At 42.1% G+C, this 21,967-nt stretch overlaps 1 protein-coding gene across 1 annotated transcript in view; it reads right to left on the bottom strand.

Annotated features, from left to right (window-relative positions):
- Positions 1 to 21,967, bottom strand: part of anapc1 (anaphase promoting complex subunit 1) — a 34,304-nt gene that overhangs the window by 1,201 nt on the left and 11,136 nt on the right. The window contains 34 exon segments of the mRNA XM_061689657.1: positions 244 to 433; positions 506 to 601; positions 1,288 to 1,374; positions 2,047 to 2,185; positions 2,281 to 2,348; positions 2,445 to 2,522; positions 3,157 to 3,274; positions 3,727 to 3,813; positions 5,567 to 5,763; positions 5,832 to 5,979; positions 6,489 to 6,544; positions 6,835 to 6,909; positions 6,988 to 7,066; positions 7,642 to 7,724; positions 7,860 to 7,994; positions 8,795 to 8,886; positions 8,981 to 9,062; positions 9,592 to 9,744; positions 9,881 to 10,021; positions 10,103 to 10,233; positions 10,591 to 10,709; positions 10,805 to 10,944; positions 11,036 to 11,122; positions 11,221 to 11,399; positions 11,488 to 11,564; positions 12,241 to 12,271; positions 12,671 to 12,749; positions 13,611 to 13,759; positions 13,827 to 13,918; positions 16,929 to 17,098; positions 17,191 to 17,307; positions 18,875 to 18,949; positions 19,038 to 19,169; positions 19,924 to 19,979. Coding sequence (XP_061545641.1) covers positions 244 to 433; positions 506 to 601; positions 1,288 to 1,374; positions 2,047 to 2,185; positions 2,281 to 2,348; positions 2,445 to 2,522; positions 3,157 to 3,274; positions 3,727 to 3,813; positions 5,567 to 5,763; positions 5,832 to 5,979; positions 6,489 to 6,544; positions 6,835 to 6,909; positions 6,988 to 7,066; positions 7,642 to 7,724; positions 7,860 to 7,994; positions 8,795 to 8,886; positions 8,981 to 9,062; positions 9,592 to 9,744; positions 9,881 to 10,021; positions 10,103 to 10,233; positions 10,591 to 10,709; positions 10,805 to 10,944; positions 11,036 to 11,122; positions 11,221 to 11,399; positions 11,488 to 11,564; positions 12,241 to 12,271; positions 12,671 to 12,749; positions 13,611 to 13,759; positions 13,827 to 13,918; positions 16,929 to 17,098; positions 17,191 to 17,307; positions 18,875 to 18,949; positions 19,038 to 19,169; positions 19,924 to 19,979 — 3,738 coding nt within the window.

Below are 21,967 nucleotides of genomic sequence, written 5' to 3'. Positions count from 1 at the left end.
AATGCTAGGAAAAAAACAACAGGAAATAAAACGGTTTCAAGGCTTTTTTTGGCATCAGCACAAATAAAGCATATCCCAGAAGTAGAAAAAAAAAAGTAGAACTTGTTTTGATGAGGGTTAGGTTTAGTCAATGTCATTTAGTTTTTCTCTAAACGAAGGGGAAAATATTTTTGTATTCATTAAAATCCGACATTTGAGAGCAAAGGTAACACCAGACATTTATTACCCTACTTGAGCTTTTACCTTTGAGCCATTGGTCCAGCGCCACGTCCACCTTGTTCTTCATGACGGGTAAGAACTCCGAGGAGAGCAAGGCGTCGCGGCAGTTGGCGGGACGCCGCAGCACCCGGCTGTCCCACAGCTCCACCACCAGACGCATCTGCCACAAGGCGAAGCTGTGCTGCAGTTCGCCGCGACACAGAGCACCGACCCCCTAAGGCGAAGAGACCCCGTTAGAGACGTGATGCGAGCCATGTCGGACAAACGGGCCCGTCGATGCGATTACCTGCTCGATAGCGACGTACGTGGGCAGCATCTCCGGACATTCCCGCGTCACACACTCGTACAACATGGCCGAGAACAACGCTACCGTCTCCTCCCTCTGCAAGGATACTGGTGTCATTTTATGCATCAATGGGTTGATTTTAACATTTACATAGTGATTTACAGGAGAAATCAAAATCATATTGTGCAGCCCAATATCATAGTTTGAGGTATATTTATGTTTTAAACAATTACTATAGGCAATTAAAATCACTTTTAGAGGCGTGTCAATTATTCAAGGAAATTCGCGGTTGGGCCCTGTGCCTATCCGCCATGAATATCGGGGATTCACGACAGATGTGGGTCAATGAGTGGCTTGAATTGATGGGTTCAGGATAGCGTAAATTTAATCAAACAATGTTACACTACAAAACGACACTTTCTCCTGCAAGATGGGAACAGTGATCTTTAAGGAAGGAAGGGCAACCCAACTCAAATGCTCACTGTAGAAAGTGTACATCATGAACTGAGACAAGTTCCTATTAGAGTCATGCAGTTTCTAAGAATATCCTCTCTCCAATTGTATTTAAAAAATGTGTTTCCTGGTTCCTCCACTACCACCGCTCTGCATCATTTTTACTGTCCCAAAAAATATTTCCACACATTTGGGTGCCACATATGTTCTCGTGAAGCTCAATGAACATTAACCAGAGCAGTTTATCTCTAGCACCACCATGAGGATGGCGTTCGTGCGCGCACAACTACCTTCCGAGCACCTGCTTGTGGCAAACCGCGTCTACTCACGTGCTTCATTCCGTCCGACGTCTTGCAGAAGAACTCGGCGAAGGAGAGCAGGGCGGGCTCGGAGGTGAAGGTGGAGATGGCCTCCAGCTACACACACATGCCAGGCAATTAGTGACATTTCAAATGTTCAAAAATGTATAACTTATGTATTCTGGTAAAACTAAAAGTTTCAAGTTTTGAGTCTAGAATGAAACTCATCCAGTAAATAACAGAATTTAAAATGTAGTTTAAATACTTTCCAATTGGCCAAAAATGGCCGCGATAGAGCCAAACGGAAAAGGTAAAAAATGTATGTAAACAGTATTGTGTATATAAAGTTGGAAATGAAAAAAATCTAACAAAAAAAAAAAAACACACTGTTGGGACATTTCATTACATTTGCAATAACACATCTAAAATGGTTACAAATAAAAGGAGCAAAGCGTGCATAAACGGCCAACACAGAGGGTAAAATTGCTGCCAAAAGTCCCGAACATGGATTACATTACGATGGGTTAACATGACAGCCTCGAACTGTCAATACATGTTCAAATAGCAGAGAAGAATTCATGATAAAAGGTGATAAAATGATAAAAATGATCAAAATTACAGACATCTGGATGAAATTGTGATTACATTTGGCTCGTCAAACTGTATAAAAGCATGTGTATCCTGGTAAAATGTTTTGTATTTGCAAATTCCAGGGCTTGTAACTGTGCCTGACATCTCAACAAAAAAGCAAAAAAATTTGTATTTTTCTCAATAGTCGGAAGGAGTTACCTTGAAGGCTCTGACTCCAGAGCTGCGCTGGTTGACAGCGGAGGCCAGCAGGCTCTTCCATCCCTGAGGGTCGTCCTTGTAGGGCAACTGTCCGGCTCGGAGTTTCACGTACAGCACGCCGTCCCTGGAGAGGATGGACCTGAGTGGCGGCAGAGACAAACCGTTGTTTAAAATGTGCCCACCAAATAAGCAAACAAGATCAGTGCGCCCCTTGAGGAAAGCATCGTTTCTCACTTGAGGTGCTGCACTTCTTTGATCAGGTCAATAGAAAGCTCCCAATAACGAGGACCCTTCACTCGAACCTGGCAGGAGGGAAACATAAGGGAGCAATCTTAAACTATCAACACATTAGTCCAGAGACGCTGTGGTCATGATTAATTTTGATTATTTTTTTTTACCCGCTTGAGGAGGTGCAGCTCAGGCAGCATTGTGGGTGCCATTAGCTCCACCGTGGTCTCGTCGTACCACTCGGTTTTCTGCAACGAGACCGAAAAGATCAGTGTTTCAGCATGTAACCAAAATACTTTGAATAATGCAGTGTAAGTGTACAACATTGTAAACTACAATTACACAAAGCATGTGTTGTTGATGTGAATATGCAACAGTGTTAATTAAAAGTGAGCATTATCTTTATGAAGGCACTTTTTTTATGTCAGATGTGTGTCTATATTAAACATCAGCAAAAATGCTACGACTGATCCTGAAACATTGGTTAGTTCAAGTTTGAAAGCTCTACATGCACTAAAAAGAACCTACTGTATGTTAGTAACCCGATTACTTTGTGCATGAGAAGAAATAGGACCCGAGTGAAAAGGGAAACGCAAGCCGAACAATGCAAGCATAGCGGTTTTAACGCACCGCAACTGGACAAACAAAAAGCTGCCGTAGCAACAAAACACTTACATTTCAAACAGTGAGCCATTTTTTCAATGTCAACTGATAGATGGCAAATTTAGTGGCAGTTTAGTGGATGAAGTGAAATCAGCGCATGTTGCATGTTACTTGCTCACCTTTGAGGAAGTGTCGCCACGGACGCGCAACCACAAAGAGGAAGTAGGTACAATGACGTGGTAGAATTGACTCAAAGACTTCAACGGTGCTCCCTGTTACCTTGTAGGTGACCTCCAGGAGGGCGTAGCAGGGCTTGAGGGAGTCCACGTCCACCGGCACCAGCAGGCGGGTCTCGGCGGCCAACACGGTGAGGTGTCGCAGGGCCTGCAGGTGGTAGCTGCAAGGATATAGACGTGACAAAAAAAAAAAGAGGAAGGCAAAAACATCTTCTTGAATATTTCTGAGGCCTTGTGAAATTGTTTTTAAAATCCATATCCGTGCCTAGGTAGGACATGTAGTAACACCTATACAGTAGACCCCCGATATTCGCAGGGGGTAGGCACCAGGCTGGACCATGAATAGCGAAAATATATATATAATTGCATTGAAAACAATAAAATAATTTTTAAACCCACAAAAACCGTGAATAGGTGGCCAATGAGCAGTTTTGGGGTTGTTTGCGAATACGTGAATCTGCGGGGCGCCGAACTGCGACTATGTGCATTGTATTCATATTTCAAACTTTTTGGAACACTGGCTATAGCACCCCCTGAGTCGCTGAGCAATATTACAGGTGAAAAAATAGCCTTGGTGCAGTTGTTGTTTAAATGATTGATGTATTCATCTCACCGGTTGTCAGTGCTGTGTGAAGGGAAGTGAGGGTAGAGGGCACACAACAGAGCGGCAATGGCTGAGTTGGAGGTGCTCAAGCTGAACCTGAAAAAAAAACAAAAAAACATTATTATTATTATTATTGAACCATCACTGCTTGCCAAAAATGTGAGACATGCAAAACAAAAACAAAAAAGGCACCGTGAAAGTGTACACCTCCCATTTTGAGTAGGAGCATTGCTCTCTCACTGTGTTTTGATAATAGCTCTTGCCACCATCCAGCCTCTCCAACATAATAGCTCCCGCTGTTTTAAGTGTGTACTTCGAATAAAGGAGCCGTTATTATTAGTAAAAGAAGAGACGGGGACGGGGGGGGGACAATGGATCAGGCAATAAACGCCACTTGCACACGTGAGGTGACTTGTGTGAGTGGCGTTTTTATTAACAGTCAGTTGGAGCCTTGTTGCTATTAAATAGTGGCCTTGTGGGTTTTAACTCTCACTCACAATGGATGGGATCTCCTTGTGCTACACATCATGAAAATGGCCTTTCCGTGTTACGTACAGCCATGGGAAAAAAATATTAGACCACCTTTGTTTCTTCAATTTCTTGTTCATTTCAATGCCTGGTAAGACTGAAGGTATATTATCTGAAGAATACACTGAACATGACAAAAATGCAGCTGATTCCACAATAGCTAATGTCCTATTCGACATGCTTCATGTTAATGGTATTCCCATTGATTTTGGTAACTATCAAGAAAACCATGGAAAATTGCTATTTCCCTGACTATGGTTGGAATATTTTTATCAACTCTTTTACAAAGAATACCAGAATGTGAATTCATTCTGGTTGGATAAAAATTACATTGTAAATGAGTGGCAGGTGTCACAGGTTAGAGGTAAAGAGGAGGCAAAAAAGCAGCAGTGAAAAAACAAATGGGGAAGGGGTGGAGGGAATGAGTGACGAGATTAAGGGATAAGAAAGCAAAAGTTAATACAACAATCAATGAAAGCAGACAGAATGAAAAGAGTCAAGTGCAACAATGATACACTTTTATTCACTCTTGAGCCCGACCTGTCCCCTTGCGGACGCCACAACGATGCGTGACATTCCGACACCACTCCGAGCAATCATCAGCTAAACTGCTTTCCATTAAACGTGAGCAGGATTCGACACAAAAGGTCTAGCCGATGGCGGCTATGGTGCTCGTTTAGGTGCACTGTGAATTTTGGTCAGCATAGGAGGTAGATATGTGAAGTGAATGATATCTAGCCTTCCTTCTACAGAAGAACGGAAACAAATAGGGTACTATGATTCATTTGAAAATTTAAAGTAAGAATGAGATGACAAATTTCAGGGAACAAAAATGGCTCTTAAGTCTTTCTTTCTTTGTCTTTTTTATTCCAAAAGGACAATGAAAAAAATACTCAACGGAAGCACCAGAGTCACAGTTAAGGTAGCGAGTTTTAAATTCTTAATTTTGTGCTTATCTTCTTTTAACGCATGTATTTTAATGTGAGGTCACCGGGGTTGTTACGCCGCATGATCAATGCTATTCGTTAGCCCATCTATGGCGTTGTGCATTGTTTGTTGGCATTAAGCTAGCAGAACTTCGTACGGCAAAGCTATGTGGTTGTTTTAAATACACAACATGGACATCTTTTTGTCTTATGCTTAGCTTGACAGTAAACTTCAACTGGGAGTGGCAACAAGCAACTAGTTTTCTTTTTTTTTGAAGAATTGTTCACTATCTGCCAAAGTGCTGGTGACTTGAGATCACTTTTGTCCATATACCTCACGAATAATGGGGGAACAATGTAATGGCATTTTGTGTGTGCTCATGTTGGCGTCGCACCTTCCCCCTCCCAGGAAGAGCATGCCGAGCGCCATGTGATGAGCCATGTGGAAGCCGTAGTTCATCTCGCCGCCAGTGCGGTAGTGCAAGAAGCGGCAGAGCTGCAGCACCTTCAAGTTGCCCGTGCCGGACATTACCATGGACATGGACAACAAAATCATAGACAGCGCCGTCTGCATGTTGTAGCAGCCCGGCTCCTGCGGGAACAAGAGCGGACGTTGGTGGACATAAACACAATCTGTCCATTACATATGTAAAGACTTACCACAGCGGCTGTACCGTAGAAGGACATGACCTTCATGAAGCTCTTGGCAAAGTCGTAGAGACAGTCGAAGGCGTCAGAGTTGGCGGAACCAGCAAAGCGCAGCCCCAGCGCCATACAAGCTCCGGCCGTGATGTAGTCCTGCACTTGGCTGAGAGAAGGAAAAAAGACCACGTGTCAATGTGGAGAACAAAATGAACAATCCATAAGGTATACAGTAATTCCCTGAATATTTGTGGTTCAATATTAGAATAAAGAATAGAAGAATAAGAAGCTACATGATGGTGCCAAAACCTTGTGTCAAGAGTTGTTGAAGTGATACAGCTCAACTGATGTTCGTGGAAGTTCGAGAGTCTTTGACGCATGCACTGTATATGTACAGTACATGCGCACTTCAGGTGCATTTTTGTCGAGATCGAAACATCTAAGCCATTTGTTTTTAAGAGTGTACAGCATGCTGTAAAATGGGCTTGAAATATTATCAAATTTGTTTTGAGACTATAATTTGCTTCATATTTCTGGTTTAAACCAAAACATATATAGAAAATTATGATTTTTTAAATTAGGGGGAGGAGGCATCATATACGCTTGTTTTTTTCTCAGTTCACGGCAGGGACTGAATATAATGACAGGGATAGCGGTATAAAGTCAGAAACTCACATCCATGTTTCCATGTTAATGTTTTCTGGTGAGTCCAAATGAGTCCCCCTCATAATCTGAACAACAACAAAAAACCCATACATTTAACAGTGAATCAAAACAAACAATGTACCACAATATCTCCTGTAGAATACACTCGAGCATCAGGCGCACCCCCAAAATTGAAAACAAGATTTAAAACTAATTTATGGCTTTTCTACTCGTAGACCGAATTTCACAGTGAAGAAAATTTTTACTACAATAATAATACACACACTATGGAATTTTGAAGATTATTTTGGGGAAAAAAATGTGCATTATACATGAGAAATTCCGGTAAATGTTTTCTATTTGTGTGTTTTCTCACCTGAGGTACGTTACTTTTCACCCACTCTTTATTAGGTAGGATTTCATCCCACATGATGATACACCTGGCCAGGGTCTTGTGGGAGCAAGGAGAGAATTAACTATTATTGTGGTGGTACAAAATTGCAAAAATGATCTCATACGGCACACTAACCCTGAGCAGAAGAAACTCGGGCTTGATGAAATCCAGCAGGAACCAAGTGTCTGGAGGCTTCAGCCAATCAGCTATGGACCTGGTCAAGCACAAAGTATTAATACGCTTGTTTCGCTTGTTTCCCTTGCACCCTCTCCACCGAACATATTAAATTTGTATCTGATTAATCAATGGAATAATTGATAGAAAAAGCAATTCTAAATGTAATTCAATAGCAGCAGCAGCAGCCCTAGAATTAATTAATTAATTAAGAATTAACACTTTGGAAGCCTGCACACAAAGTTGGTATGCATGACAGTTTACCAAAAAAGGCATGCATAGATATGCAAATGCTGAGTAAAGCTTTTGTTACTTTGGCAACCGGGAGCAAAGCTATGGTGTTGCGACAAAGCGGGAGCTACTCAGTGTTGCCAAGATGCCAAGTTTTCCAACCCTTCTCCTATGTTTCAATTGAAAACTTTTTATTGAAGACTCTGAGACTCCCTCCAGAGCGGGAGATGTTCACCCCTGTGCAGCCAGACTGCAACTGAATATCGCTTAAGCAGTAGTAATAGTATCTCCCTTTTAAACAGTTTTGACCATTTGTCTGTGTCTTCTTAATAAAACACCCAGAAGTCAGTGTGCAGTCCCAATCAGAATGGTCACTTTTCTCACCGGTTGTTGGTCTTTAGGTAGATCATGGCAAGAGCCAGTGTGGCCCCGGGAAACGTCACATCCACATTGATTGTGTCGCCCTCCTGTAAACAATCATTAATACACTTCAGCGGAATGCAAACTACCATTAACACATCCAGAAGTGCTGTTCTTGTTCTAGTGATACAGTTATTTAAGCACCACAAAAGATTGTCAGTGTTGTAAACTGTTCAATGTACCTTGATCTGGTAACTGGGAGACTTGTGTCTCTCTCTGCTGGCTCCGACCGGGGCCCTGCGGTGTCCCCCTACCATGTACTGATACAACTGCTCCGGGACATTCAGGTCGCTCATCCCGATCAGGTTGCTGCCTTGCTGCAGGGGAGGACAGGAAATAATGTATACTTTGCAAAAGCAATGATCTACCAACATGTTGAAAACTCTTGAACCAAGGTACGTGGTTCCAAGATAGAAATATTTTAGAGAGGTCGCCTTGTCTCACCTATACACCTATAAAGGCAAAAGTGTTTCTATCTGGTCTATGTATATACTGTAGGTATTTTGGGGGGTATATCTGTGGAGATTGATTCTGCATATATTATTGTATGAATGTGTGTGCGTGTGTATATTTATGTATATCGGAATGCACTTCTTGATGGAGGTAATGGTGAAGGGTTAGGATTTTGTTCTACTCCTTTTCAGACTGGCAGTACAAAATGTTTTCAGTATTGGATATTTAGTAAAGTAAAATGTTCCATTGCTTTGTTTTTTGTACTGCATATCCGAAGTAAAAAAAAAAAAAAGAAAGAAAAAGGATAAAAGATCTATTGTTGGACATTTAAAAATGTTTATTAAGGACTGTGTTTACATACTGTTTAACTTTTGAAAAAAGGACAAAACATAGATGATTTTTTTTTTTTTTTTGTAGCTTTGAAAGTTAATGCTGGGAGTACGGTTTGGTACCAGAAGAAATACAGCAAATTCCGGAGAAGCAAAACTTGTTTTGATTGTTATTTGAGTTTTGTGTTAGCAAACAGGGGAAAAGCTATTAAAAATCGTAACTCAGATTTTTGTGGGAAAAAAATAATAAAATAAAACAATCTGGGGATTGTATTCACTTTAATTCATTAACAACCAGCCCTAAGAGTAAATAGTGTTTTTCCAATGTGACTTACCCCGAGGCAGACCATGCCGAGCGCAAGTCCTGCAGCCAGGGAATAGGACTCCCTGTCTGTGCAGCATTCCATCTCCGGACCAGGAGGTCGCCCTGAAATGAACACATACATATACAGAAACACGTACTGTACGTAGCTAGTGTTAATGAAGTGGCAAGACAATAAATGCATGGGTACTGTACTCACCTATCTCTGACTGTAGAACTTCAGCAATGTGTCTGTGCCCTGTTCCCTGGTACACAAGCCCAATGCCAATTACAGACGCAACCTGCAAACAGAGGTGAAAATTGTGTCCTTTTAAAATACAGTGGTGCCTTTAGGTACGAGTGACCCACAGTGAACCACATACTTAGTCCTCTAGCTTGATGCTAATACATAATGGGAAACACACTTATAACCCTTTAAGCAACTGATATTTGAACTCAAATCATCATTCATGGATTTTTTTTTTTTGTTTTTTTTTTGTTTTTTCTTATGAAATGCAATATTATAGTGGTTTTTTTTCTCATTAGAAAAACACATTACAAAATGTTATGTTGTTTGTTTTTGGGAGGCTGAAACGGATTAATGGCATTTCCGTTCATTTCAATGGCGAAAGATGATCTGCGATACAAGTAACTTGAGTTACAAGCATGGTCACAGAATGAATTAAACTTGTATCTCAAGCCACCACTGTTTAGGCAAAAGTATAAACCAAATTTGTGGCAATATTGTACCACATCACTGTAAAATTCATGCTCCAGTAGAAAATCCACATTAAAAAAAAACAGCATATTATTGATGCATGATAATCGTACCTGAATGTTATGTGGGACGTCCAGCTCAGTGGAGGTGGGAGGTAGCAGGGCGGGGATGTGTATGCTGAGCAGGCGTGTGGTCGACACGTCCATGGTGCCCAGTCGGGCCGCAGCCACGCCCAGTAGGAGCCCGATGCTGGTCATCTCATGGCCCTGTCAGAGACATGCTCAAGTTGAGCTCTTAAGCTATAGTTTTGGTTTTAAATAATTCTCGAACATAACAAAATGTGGAAAAAGTCCAGTGCTGTCAATACTTTCCGGATGTAACTTTACAAAGAGTCATGAGCACCTTGTTGAGGTAGTCGTGTATGTTGAGTGTCCCCAGCTTAGTGAGGTGCCCGTTGAGGCCCAGCGCCATGAGGAAGCCAGCGTGCTCATTGGCCATCTCTTGGTTCTTGTTCTTGTTGTAAATGATCCAAGCCGAGTCCACCTGAACACACGAGCGGCGGGCCACTTCGTTTATTTGCGCATAACCACGAGAACAGGTCACAGCCCGGTTGTGGAGTCTCACCTGTGACGCGGGCGCAATCTTGAGTCCGGCAGCCACGCCGTTGTGGAAGCTGGGCCAACTGGTCATGTTAGCGGGAACGTCAATGTTGCCACTGTTCAGGTCAACCATGGTGTTCCTGGGCGGGGCACGACCTAGGCCACATGCAAACGTGCAACGTTACGAACACAATGTCAGAATTAATCAGTATTTTGAATCAGTCTCATGGCTAAAACAAATTCATTTGTTTACAAGGGTCCTGGCTCCGAAGGAGTTCTGTTCCTACGGCGGCGACGTCACCCAAAGTTGTACCACGCCTTAATTTAGCGCTGGCCTACGCTAACGCAGTAGTAAAGACATAAGTACTCTAAATACGGTCAAATATCAACTTCCTGTGCATTTTTGGGGAATCAAATCATCTGTAAGCCATATAAGTTTGAACATATTTTAAAGTCTTTTGGGATATTGTTCATTATTCCCTGTATCTTAGGGAACCACTGTTAGTTCATTACCTGTGAGGTTGAGTTTGGGTATGGGCAAAAGTTCCGTGGGTACAGGCTGGTAGGAGAACAGAGTGAAGAGGCCCCTTCCCACTGGGAGGGACATAGTCCTTTGACACAGCTGAAGGAGTCTGGAAAAGGCGCAAGGTGATAAAGAAGGCATTAAAATGAATGAAGTGAAAGATCTTACTTATTCGTTCAAGGACACGGGCAAAGGGGGACTCACTTGTTCTCTTTCTCCTCGATGTACTCATGGTCTGAGACTTCTGGGAGCTGGACGACGCTGACCCGGACTGGCTTGGAGCTCTGCAGGAGCCTTCGGACCTCCTGGATCCTCAGATCCTGACTCCAGATCAGCCCTGTGACCTATTGAGTGTGTGCGATAACAACCGCTCAGAACTGCAGGTTTTTGTCATCGAGTGATACTTTGCGGTGGATGCTCAACGACCAGGTGTACCTCCTGGATGATGTCCGACATTCCATCCTCCTCCTCGTCAGCCTCTGTGGTCACGGGAGGATCTAAGGACAAACTGGAACCCACAGACTGGACACACACACACACACACACACACACACACACACAACAGTACAATATGAAATATTTACACTGTAGTGATGACTTTTAAACATATTCAGACTCACAGCTTTGTTCTTCGCCAGTGTCATCTTGTGGGCTTGTCTGGTGCGGTCCTGCCGGCCGATCAGCAGGCAAACTTCCTCCGACCAATCGGCGCACGGCTGCTCCCGGCAGTGGTAGACGGCGTCTCGGATGGGCAGAGCCGCGCCGAACGGCACCGCCTCCAAGTCCTTGAGGGTGAACCCTGAAGCACAGAATGCAAGGCAACAATATTTGTCTAAAAACAAAAATATTCATTGAAAGTGTGATAAAAGCCACAGAAAGATGTTTACCTTGCGAGGTGAGCCAGACCACGAGCTGCTCAGCGAGAGTCTCACTGCAAGACTTGACTTGATTCACACTCGTTTGCCTGCAATCGAGACAAAAAACGTGATGAATACATTAAGTGTAATAAATCAAAAATAAATACACAAATGAAATAACCACCGTCTTTGTTCCATTTTACCACCCTTCCAACTTTTATAATCAAATAATGTATTTTTTTTCTTCTTTTACTGCAAGTATTTATTAACTAACATGAGATCTAGTCATTAGTGTAAAAGATCAATTTCTTTGTATTTTCTTTTAACCCTTCAAATTTCATTTTTTGGATTAGAACCTAGAATGCGGGGGATAGGGGCCAAACCTGCTGCAAATAGCCAAAATCTTTGACATAGTGCACATTGGCACCAAATACTTTTTATTGCTTTGGCCTGAGCACAAAAACTGCAAATTGTTGAGTACTACTATGTTTCTTATTGTGGTTGTAAGGCATATCGAGAGCTGTTACTAACATTTTGGATTGGAAAATGACAAGAAACATCCCAATGAATTAAACTTAAGTACAAACCTACTTTTCCCATCCAGGTTGCTCTACACAGTACTACTTTTTAATCATCATTGATTTATTTATGAGGATTAGGAGACTTAAATCTATGACTTGTTAATTGTTTTTGTATTAGTGCTTGAGAACACTAGTGTGGCATTAATCTTATTTCTATTTCTGTTAAATGTAATGGACAAATGAGCACTGTGAGCTTATTTACCTTCTGTACTGTGGCTCAGTGGTCTTCTGGCCTGACGAAAGAAAGAGAAAGAGGTCAACGAGTTCAATAATTAGTGCCACCGCGCCTCTGGTGTATTGTTTGCATTCGGAGGGCGTAAATTGAAAATGCGTCAGCACGTTCGATGCTCGATTGTTCCCACCTTGGGAGATGATAACATTTGGGTGAACACGCACAAAAATAAAGGCCCGGGATGCTATTACACTATATACGGAAGTCAATGTCCAATCTTTAGTCACTGATTTTGAATAAAAAAAATCAGTGACAAAGAAAACCCATGTGACCGCTAATCCCGTGTCACACGCCTTTATTTTTGCTTCCTGAGGCAGTGTGCAGGGCTTGACAGGTAATAAAGGTGACGCATTGATAAAAGATATGCACACACGTGGTGGTTGATGGCATGCGCACTGACCTGCAGAGAGCTTCACCAGGTACTTGGACACGTTGGATGTGGTGGCATTGTCGTCACCACGGATGTACAGCGCGTAACTCTGACAGTAGACAGAAAGAAAAAAACATAATAAATCCGAGAAATTAATGTACAGGGGGCGGCACGGTGGTCGACTGGTTAGAACATGTGCCTCACAGTTCTGAGGACCGGGTTTCAATCCCCGGCCCCACCTGTGTGCCGTTTGCATGTTCTCCCCGTGCCTGCGTGGGTTTTCTCCGGGCACTTCGGTTTCCTCCCACATCCCAAAAACATGCATGGTAGGTGGACTGAAGACTCAAAATTGCCCGTAGGTGTGAATGTGGGTGCGAATGGTTGTTTGTTTATGTGCCCTGTGATTGGCTGGCAAGCGGTTCAGGGTGTACCCCACTTCCTGCCCGATGATAGCTGGGATAGGCTCCAGCGCTCTTGTGGGGATAAGCGGCTCAGATAATGGATGGATGGATGGATGGATAATGTACAGGGCATAGGAAAAGTAATGACAGTAATTGTACACTAAAACAATCCAAGTGGGTGTCAATTTTTTTGTCCAAAACATTCAATCGTGTGTTTACGTCACTGTACTGCCCCCTTTATGAATTAGTCACCACAAAACAAATGTTTAAAAGCGAGACTACTTCTAATTGCATCATAGATAACAAGGAAGGTTGTGTTCCTTGCTGGATGAATCAAAGGTTGAACCCATCCGGCGCACTGGCAAATTACAGTATGTGCACTTCTCGACAAATAAAAGGGCATAATTGCCCTTCATGCAACATGCACACACGGAGAACTCTTTACCCTTGCGCACTCAAACCATGTACAAAAGACATCGCTCTTATCCAACAACTATGCTTTTGTTTTGTTTTGTTTTTGTGATTTTGGACATGTTTAATGACTTTAGGGTGTACGAGAGCAGACGTACCAGAACCAGCAGCCGGACCCTGTGGCAGATGCCGGGCAGGTAGGGGAAAGGCGGGACCTCCTCTCCTCGAAGGCAGCAACTAAGCCAGCTGAAGATGCAGGGAGGCTCCGCCCGCAGGAAGGAAGGATGCTGCATCTGATCAATCAGAGCTGACGAAATATAGGAAGTGTGAAAAGAGGCATTTTTTGCACCCAAAAGTGCATTCGGAAGTCTTACACTGGTCCATGAGGCAGCTCTCTGTCAATCCACTCATTAATGAGGGGTAGTCTCTCCAGTACAGATCCACATAGTCGTCCAACTGGAGGTCTCTGCAGAGAAAATTGTGTTTACATCACTCGGGATAGTGCAGAAAAATACTTTTCAATGGACATAGGACAGTGTAGGTTCTTGATATACTTGTATACCTGGCATATTACTATGTGTAGTACTGTGCAATTCCCAGATTTGTTGCTTTTAATTACATTTTCCATTTGACGTAGAAATACAGTAAATAATATCTATTTTCCAATTAAATGTATCACCCTTTACATTCCAACATGGGAGGGCAAACTTTGGAGCTCAAAGACCACATTCAATTTTGTACGTAAACATGGGTCAGCTAATTATGTTAAAATGTGTCAAATGTAAAATATGTCAAATAGTTTATTTAAATAATAAAATAATAATTCTTGACCAGGACACTCTAACACTTTAACTTCCATCCATCCATCCATCCATCCATTTTCTGTACCGCTATCCCAGCTATCTTCGGGCGAGAGGCGGGGTACTCCCCGAACTGGTCGCCAGCCAATCGCAGGGCACATATAAACAAACAACCATTCGCACTGACATTTAACTTGAGATTTTTAATCTTGAGTTCAATAAATAACAAAGTTAAATAAAGGTTAATAATTTTTAAAAAAAGATGATTATTTCTCATTTGTTTATCATAATTTAATAAAATATAAATGTTAAATGCAATGTAATCATTCCCCCTTCCAGATGACCAGGCTGCAATGGATGTGGAGTGGGCAACATTTATCACATAGTCTGCTGCTGAACAATATTGATTACAATGGCAAGATGCAAAATAGCGATGACATTATACAATACGTCACAGGGCACGGTGGGCAAAAGTCAATTGCGACAGTGTCATTACATAAAAACATACTACACATAAGCACTAAATTGGAATGGTCTTAATCATAAAAGCATGGTCTGCCATAAGATGGAAAAACAGCTCATGTGGGGACTTTACTGACTCTTTCAGATAATAATAAAAGATTATGTACATTCAGCCTATATTTGCTCCAAAAAGCCACTGAGTTTATTTACACGTGTGTTGAATGGCATCGCTGGACACGTGGCCACGCGATATTAAGCACGGTTCCTTTTGCTACTCAAGATAATTGTTGTGTCACTCTCCGTGCTAATAAATATTTCACCTGCCTCCCCTTCGTCTTCATACAACGAGTGCAGGAAGTGGAGGAGGGGGCCTGAGTGCTGGAAGATGACAGCTGACCTACGGGATGATGATTTCAGCCGCTTTGTGAAGAAACAAAGAGGCCCCAAGACAAGTACAGTAAGTAAGCGCCTGTGCTCACGCCATGCACATACAGTACACATGTATGTGTAAAACCAGGACCAAAAGAAATTGCTTCTCCTCTCCCCGTGACATTCAGCTTTGTTGTGGTGTGCTAATTACGCGCATTCTGAGTGAGACACGTTCCCTTTTTTAACTTCACATAATCAATGGTGTTTAATTTAGCACAGAGCTTCATCCCACTCAGCTCTACGTGCCCATTTATCCGAACTGGTGAACTATAAAAGCGGACAAGGCAGTTTTAAAAAAAAAAAAAAAAAAAAAAAGAAAAGAAAAAAGATGTGGTGCGGTGTGAAAAAATAAAATTGAACAGAAGCAAAAACAGAACCGAGAGACAGACCCGCTTCGACATTTCTCAAAAATCAAAGGGTGAACAGCTAGTACATTTTGTCAAATGTAATACACCACTCACAAAGCGTTACGGATCTTGGGCTTTGGGGTGAAATTTCAGGATGAACCGAAGAAGCGAAAAAAAATACAATAAAATAAAAAACATTTAAGAATACCTTTAAAGGTTACAGTCAATTTGGGGTTTATCCTGGAATTCCATCCAAAAGTCGAATATGTGTAACTTTTTCTGGAGGAGTGGAGAGGATCAAATGATTGTAAAAATAAAATCTTAACACAATAGAAGAAATCATGTCAGAAATTCTCAATGGGAAGGAAAAAAAGTAACATTTTGTGTACTTGCAGTGGATCTAAAAAGTATACACACACCTGATCAAATGCCAGGTTTTGGGCATATTAAAAATAATGATACCAAGATGAATAATTTTAAAGTTTTTCCCTCCATTAATGTCACCTACAACCTGTACAACTCAACTGAAATAAAATCTTTTGATGAGGGGACGTAAAAATAACTGACGGAAATAATGTGATTGCACAAGTGTGCACCCCCCTCGGAGAACTGGGATGTGGCTGTGTTCAGAATTGACAAACCCATTTAAACCCATGTTAAACGGGTGGCTCAGCAGCAGACATACACCTGCCACCATCTGAAGCAGCGCTCCCCATTATCTCAATTGTTTATTGTTACTTCCCATCGCAAAAAGATATTAAAAATGAGTACATTGACTTGTACATGTTCTAGCCCTATATTAATGATGAATAAAGTACAAAAGTAATTAATTTATCTTGGCCTTATTTTAAAAAAAAATCACAAATAAACCTGGCATTTGAACAGGGGTGTGTACACTTTTTTCTGCTCGTGGGTTAAACTATTTGTCCTGATTGCGTTCCTGCTGAACACACCTCATACAATCAGGCCTCTTCAGCGTGACAGAAACAAAGTGGCAAAGGTTAAGTGAGCGCTGTGATTGGTGACAACGACGGACAACGTGGAGTGGGAGTCGAAAGGCCCCTTCAGCATAATTGGCCAGTGCTAATTTTCACCACGTGAATCTCAACAACGAATAGACCGTCCCATTTCATTGGACTTTGAAACAGTACTTTTGACCAAAATCTGGCCTGAAGTACATCAATGGAAGCATTCTGGGAATGGAGTTTGATTGTGGGGTGCTTTTTCTTTTTCCAAGTGTTGCCACATGCCGATTGTAAAAGCTGCCACCCGAGGTGCCAAGCTCTCAATACCTACCAATCCGCCTGAGATGAGAGGCTCATTAGTGAGGGTGGAGTTCCTTAATGCTCCTTAGAAGGAGCACGACATAAACAGCGGCCTCCTTTACACAGAACCCAGCAAGCAAATAAGATTCTACAAAGAGACGAGTGGCAGTTACCTGGCGAGCTGCTGCAGCAGACACACCAGAGACGAGGCCCTCTCCCGGTGCAGCTCGTTGAGCAGCAGCTCCTGGTAGAGCAGGTGGAGAACGTAAAAGAGGGCCGGAATGTATGCGAAGAGGGGCGCCGTATTGTCCAAAGTGGGCGAGGAGCCGGAGGGCAGCAACGACTGGAAATCAAACAAGGGTCGCAGGAAGTGAAGTGAACTATTCAGAAACTTGTCTTTGCTGTTTCTTGGTAGTTATCGATTTGGTCGCATACCGACGACGGGTCCTCCGCCTCCGGAGCGACGCTCGCGCCGAAGCCACTAGGGTCCGCTGGTCTGCCGACACACTCCATCTGGCGGTGGTAATGACATCTCAGCAAGTATTCCCAGTCCTCAACAGGGAGCAGGCAACACACATGGGTTTGATTAGTTCATTACTTAGTATAATTAGAACATAAATGTGTTGTAGTCTTGCTTTAAGGCTGGATTTACACAGCGTGGTTCAAGTGACACAATTCGCATTTGTATACTGAAATGCTCATAGAACATGGAACTAAACAGTACCGAAAAAAATAAAATAATCAAATATAGGCATTAAGATGAAACTTGGACCTGGCGTCTAAATTGAGCTTCAAGGACTTCTTAGTCTGAAAATTTGCAACTGCTCTCCGAAACAAAACGCTCCCGTGGCGGAAAATTCCTCAACAAGCAACGTGAGTTCAACAGCTTGTTTTCTGATTTTCTGTGACTCTTGTGTCAGGCAAACACAAACACACACACATGCATAAGAAGAACATACTGCAGCTAGCAAAGCACAGTCTGAGCCCCCAGCTGGTTGACATTTGACCGTCATCTTCTGCTCTTACAAGAACACAATGGCCACAAGCTTTCATGCTCTTCCATGGGGAAAAAGACGCAAAGGAATGAGATATTGAAACATTATGCTAACACAGCAGACAGTCGGGGCACGCCGAAAGATACTACAAACCAAGTCTGCCTGATATAATGTACACGACACAGTGTCACCAAACAGCTCGCTGAACAGCATCGTCAAAGAGATTAAAGAGCGACAGGTTAGCAAATGTGACGCATTTTAAACGACTTACCTTCAGATCGAAGCCTAGCGAGTGAGAATTACGTTTGGACAAGCAAACTTGTGCCCCACAAGTTGCCTTTGACAATGCAATTCTATAATAGTGCTGTTTGTATATGAGTCGAGTACTAAGCAAGCAACTATGCGCCTTCATTTGGGTCACACATTTAATTAAGACACGTTTCCAAATAACATTGTGAATGTATTATTTACTTTGGAAGAAATTTAATGCGCTCAAGTATCTACAGTATATCCGTCATAATGCATTGCTGAGGTATCGGATCAGACTCGTGTCGAGCCATACTCAAAATCAAGTGTCTCGACTTGAGTTGGGAAAATATTTCATTGGGACTTCTTAAGTCGGCATTTGATGGCCTATACAGTTAATCAATGTTTCAAATTCGCCCTGGGATGTTTCCTATGGGGGAAAAAGAATGTGGAAAAACAAATTTTGTGGTTGACCAGCATCCAGAACGTTGTGAGATTTAGTTCATTTTAACTGCCATGTTTTTATTTTATTTGGATTACAAGATGGTTCTAATGTTCATTCATTTTAATAGCTCAATTCAAAAAGGTAAAATCCTGAAGTATATTACACAGATTCATTAAACACATAAGAAAATACTTTTCAGATAACCAATTCTACCTAATTTCTATATATTTGTTTTATATGTAATATTCTTATTTCAAGAGCTGGTGAATTTGGGTTTTTGTTAGCTATAAGCTATAATCATCAGAAAAAAAAATCTGAAAATATTTCAGTGTGTAGTGATTCTATATAATAGATTTTGAATTGAATGGAGTATTTCAAAAATGTATTGCGACGCAACTGTATGACAGAGCTTAGTTTATTCTTAGTTACACACCTCATCAGAGCCTCCGTCACAGGGACGAGCTTTCTTGGCCGCAATCACCGGCGAGAGCGGCACGTCAAAATGCAGCTGGAGTAAGAGGAGGAGAAATACAGGTCACGTCAGCATGAGCTCTTCTCGGTTTTAATTAGGTGGGGGGGGGAAAACAACAACTCACATTTTGCGTCCAGTTCAGGCGCTCCGTGTTGTAGCCCATCAGCGTCAGGAAACATGTGACAAACAGGTTCCACTCGCCGTGGGCACTGGTGCCGCCTGGGGCATTGTAGATGGTGTACCACTTCACCAAAACCTATGCCAAAAAAAAACCTGAGTTTATGTTCAACTTTATTTGTTAAATGGATGGACAGGACAAGCAAGTAGCTGAAGACTATGGGTATATATATATATATGGGTATAAATTTGACTATGGGTATATATATATGGGTATAAATTTGAATGGTTGATTGCTCGTACACGGACAGTTGTCTATGGAGTGCCAAACAAACAACAAGTCACCTAGCGCCACCCCTGGTCATCATTGTACCCAAAGTCCATTGGCCTCCAAAGATCAGGGTGGCAGGGAGAGCAGTGGCTCATTTGCATGAGACAGAGCAGCAAGAGTAGGTTCACTGTTCTATAATTCTTTGTTTAATTCTTGTCTTTGTGTATTTTGACCAAAGAATGTAAGAGATCTTACATTAAGATCACCACAAGCCATCGCTAGATTTATTGCCTTTTTGTTTTTTGAAAGGTAGTCACGAGAGGCCTTGGAAAAGTTTGCAACACTGACGTGCCCGAGCTTACTCGCAACGCCCTTCCGCCTCTGCTCGTTATAGTCACAAAAGCCCTACTCGGTATGAAAAATGAGAGAACCACCCTGTGATTTAAAAAAGAGTGGCTGCTGTCATTCTTTTTTTTTTCTTTGCATATTTTGACCATAGAATCTCAGAAGGTTTTCATCAAGACACCCGGAAACTGAAGAAGTCATTAATGAAAAACATGTCATGCCCTTAAAGTTGGTTTTCAATCAAACAACCAGGTCTGATGATCAAGTGTCTACAAACCTTCATGGCAGCGTCCTTGGGCAGGATGAAGCGGATGGCCTGAAGACATTTCCTCACTAAATAAAAACAAAAGAGAAAAGGAACTTCAAAAGAACCTCTACACTCAAAAAAATCTTACTTCATTTCTAATATTCAACCACAGGAAATGAACCTCCTTTGATGACCTCCAAAATAATTTAAAGAAAACAACCAAGAGCCAGTGCTACAATGGTAACGGTCGACCAGAATATCTCCATTTGACATCCCAAATTGAAAAGGTCAGCGGCGAGGCAGATAAATGCCATTTCATTAGGGTCGGGTGAAAGCCTCAGCTGCAAGATTGATTACTAAATAACGGGCTGCTGCGTACAAGGTGCTTGTAATTAGGTGCAAACTGGGCGCGAAAGGTTGACTCGATATCTGAGCGTTCCACCTCCTCCGAGCTCGAGCCAGCATCGCCGCTGTGGCGCTGAGCCCTCCGAACGGGGATGAATCAGCGCCGATAATGAGGCGAGTGTACGACGTCATCCTGTAATAGCAGGATCCGCTCCATGTACTGTACTTTTCGCAGGTCTGGAAAAACACACAAGCCTCGCCCCGGCATTATTACACCAGGTGACTGTTTATGAACTGGACAAGAACTCACAGGTTGAAATCTTTTGTCTGCCGTCAATTTCCCTTAAATTTTTTTCATCATCTGTTGCAATGTGTGTGTGTGTGTGTGTCTTGAAATGGCATCCTCAATACATCACAGTAACAATGTAGGGCACATCTCAAACCTAATTTCCAGGACCCGACTGTTCTGACTCAGCCAGAAACCCTGTGTGTGTGTGTGTGTGTGTGTGTGCGTGTGTGTGTGTGTGCGTGCAATGCAATGCCTGACCAACAGCAAGTTTTGAATACATCAGCATGCATACAGTACATGAGCCACCTCCACTGGGGAGATGATGGTGACGTCTGACGTGTCTGGTTTACATGAACAACTCGATCCCTACGCATTTCATTACAATGTATTGAATTAAAGCAGCAATGATTCTGGATGCTACGGTGTGCATGTAATATTCACAAGATTTACATAAGCTTGGTTGACATTTAAAAAGTTAATAAAATGTTCATTTTAAGTCACAACACAAACAAGTTGAGTTTGCGCCTACAGTATTTATTACATCTTCACAACTGCAAGGAGAGACCAGCAGCAGAAAAAGAGGAAGAAAAAAAGCAAAATCCAATGGTTGTAAAATTAATGCCCTATAATACGGTGGCCGACAGGGGCAAATGCGGTGCAAACGACCATATGCTGCAAATGCAGGCATGACACAAAACAAAGCACACACAAGCACATAATAAAACACCAAAAGAAAAATGCTGCCATTTAAAACTGCTGCAATCACAGAAAACAACTACAAAGGAAAAATGCTGCAATTTAAAAATGCTGCAATCACAAAAAACAACGGCAAAAGAAAAATGGCGCAAGAAAAAAATGCTGCAATCACTGAAAACAACTGCAACGGAAAAATGCTACAAACACAAAAACACGCACAAATCCCAAAACTGCAAGAAAGAAATGCTGCACGTTCACGCTACACAACAGATGTCTGCCAGACCACTAGGGAGCACGACCTCTAGGATGGACCAGTGCTGCAGGACCAGAGGGTTCTTTTCATAGATACTGGATTCGTTAGCGCCCTGGAGCAGCCCAAACAAGCGACGTGACTACGTGGCGGCCATGTTGGGGAGGTCGTCATTCCCATAGAAGGCAAAGGATGTACACTGAAATTAGTCGTAACTTGCTCATTTCTCCACCGATTTTCATGAGGTTTACTCTTTTGTCAACACCAAAACGATGCTATCAATACGCAACATTTGATAAAAAGCAAAAAAAAATATATATATATATATATATATATATATATATATATATATATATATATATATATGTGAAACGGACTCCCAGTTCCTTTGTCGTAATTGTAAGCTATTTGTATGTGGCACAATGTGCCAGCATCCTTGGTCTTCTGGTTTTCTCGCTGTCCAAACACATGGAATGCACTGACGACTTTGACCT

The sequence above is a fragment of the Phycodurus eques genome, chromosome 11 (assembly GCF_024500275.1).
Source record: "Phycodurus eques isolate BA_2022a chromosome 11, UOR_Pequ_1.1, whole genome shotgun sequence".
Taxonomy (NCBI): Eukaryota; Metazoa; Chordata; class Actinopteri; order Syngnathiformes; family Syngnathidae; genus Phycodurus; species Phycodurus eques.
Note: the sequence above shows the minus strand (reverse complement) of the source record. Positions and strands in the feature narration are given on the sequence as shown.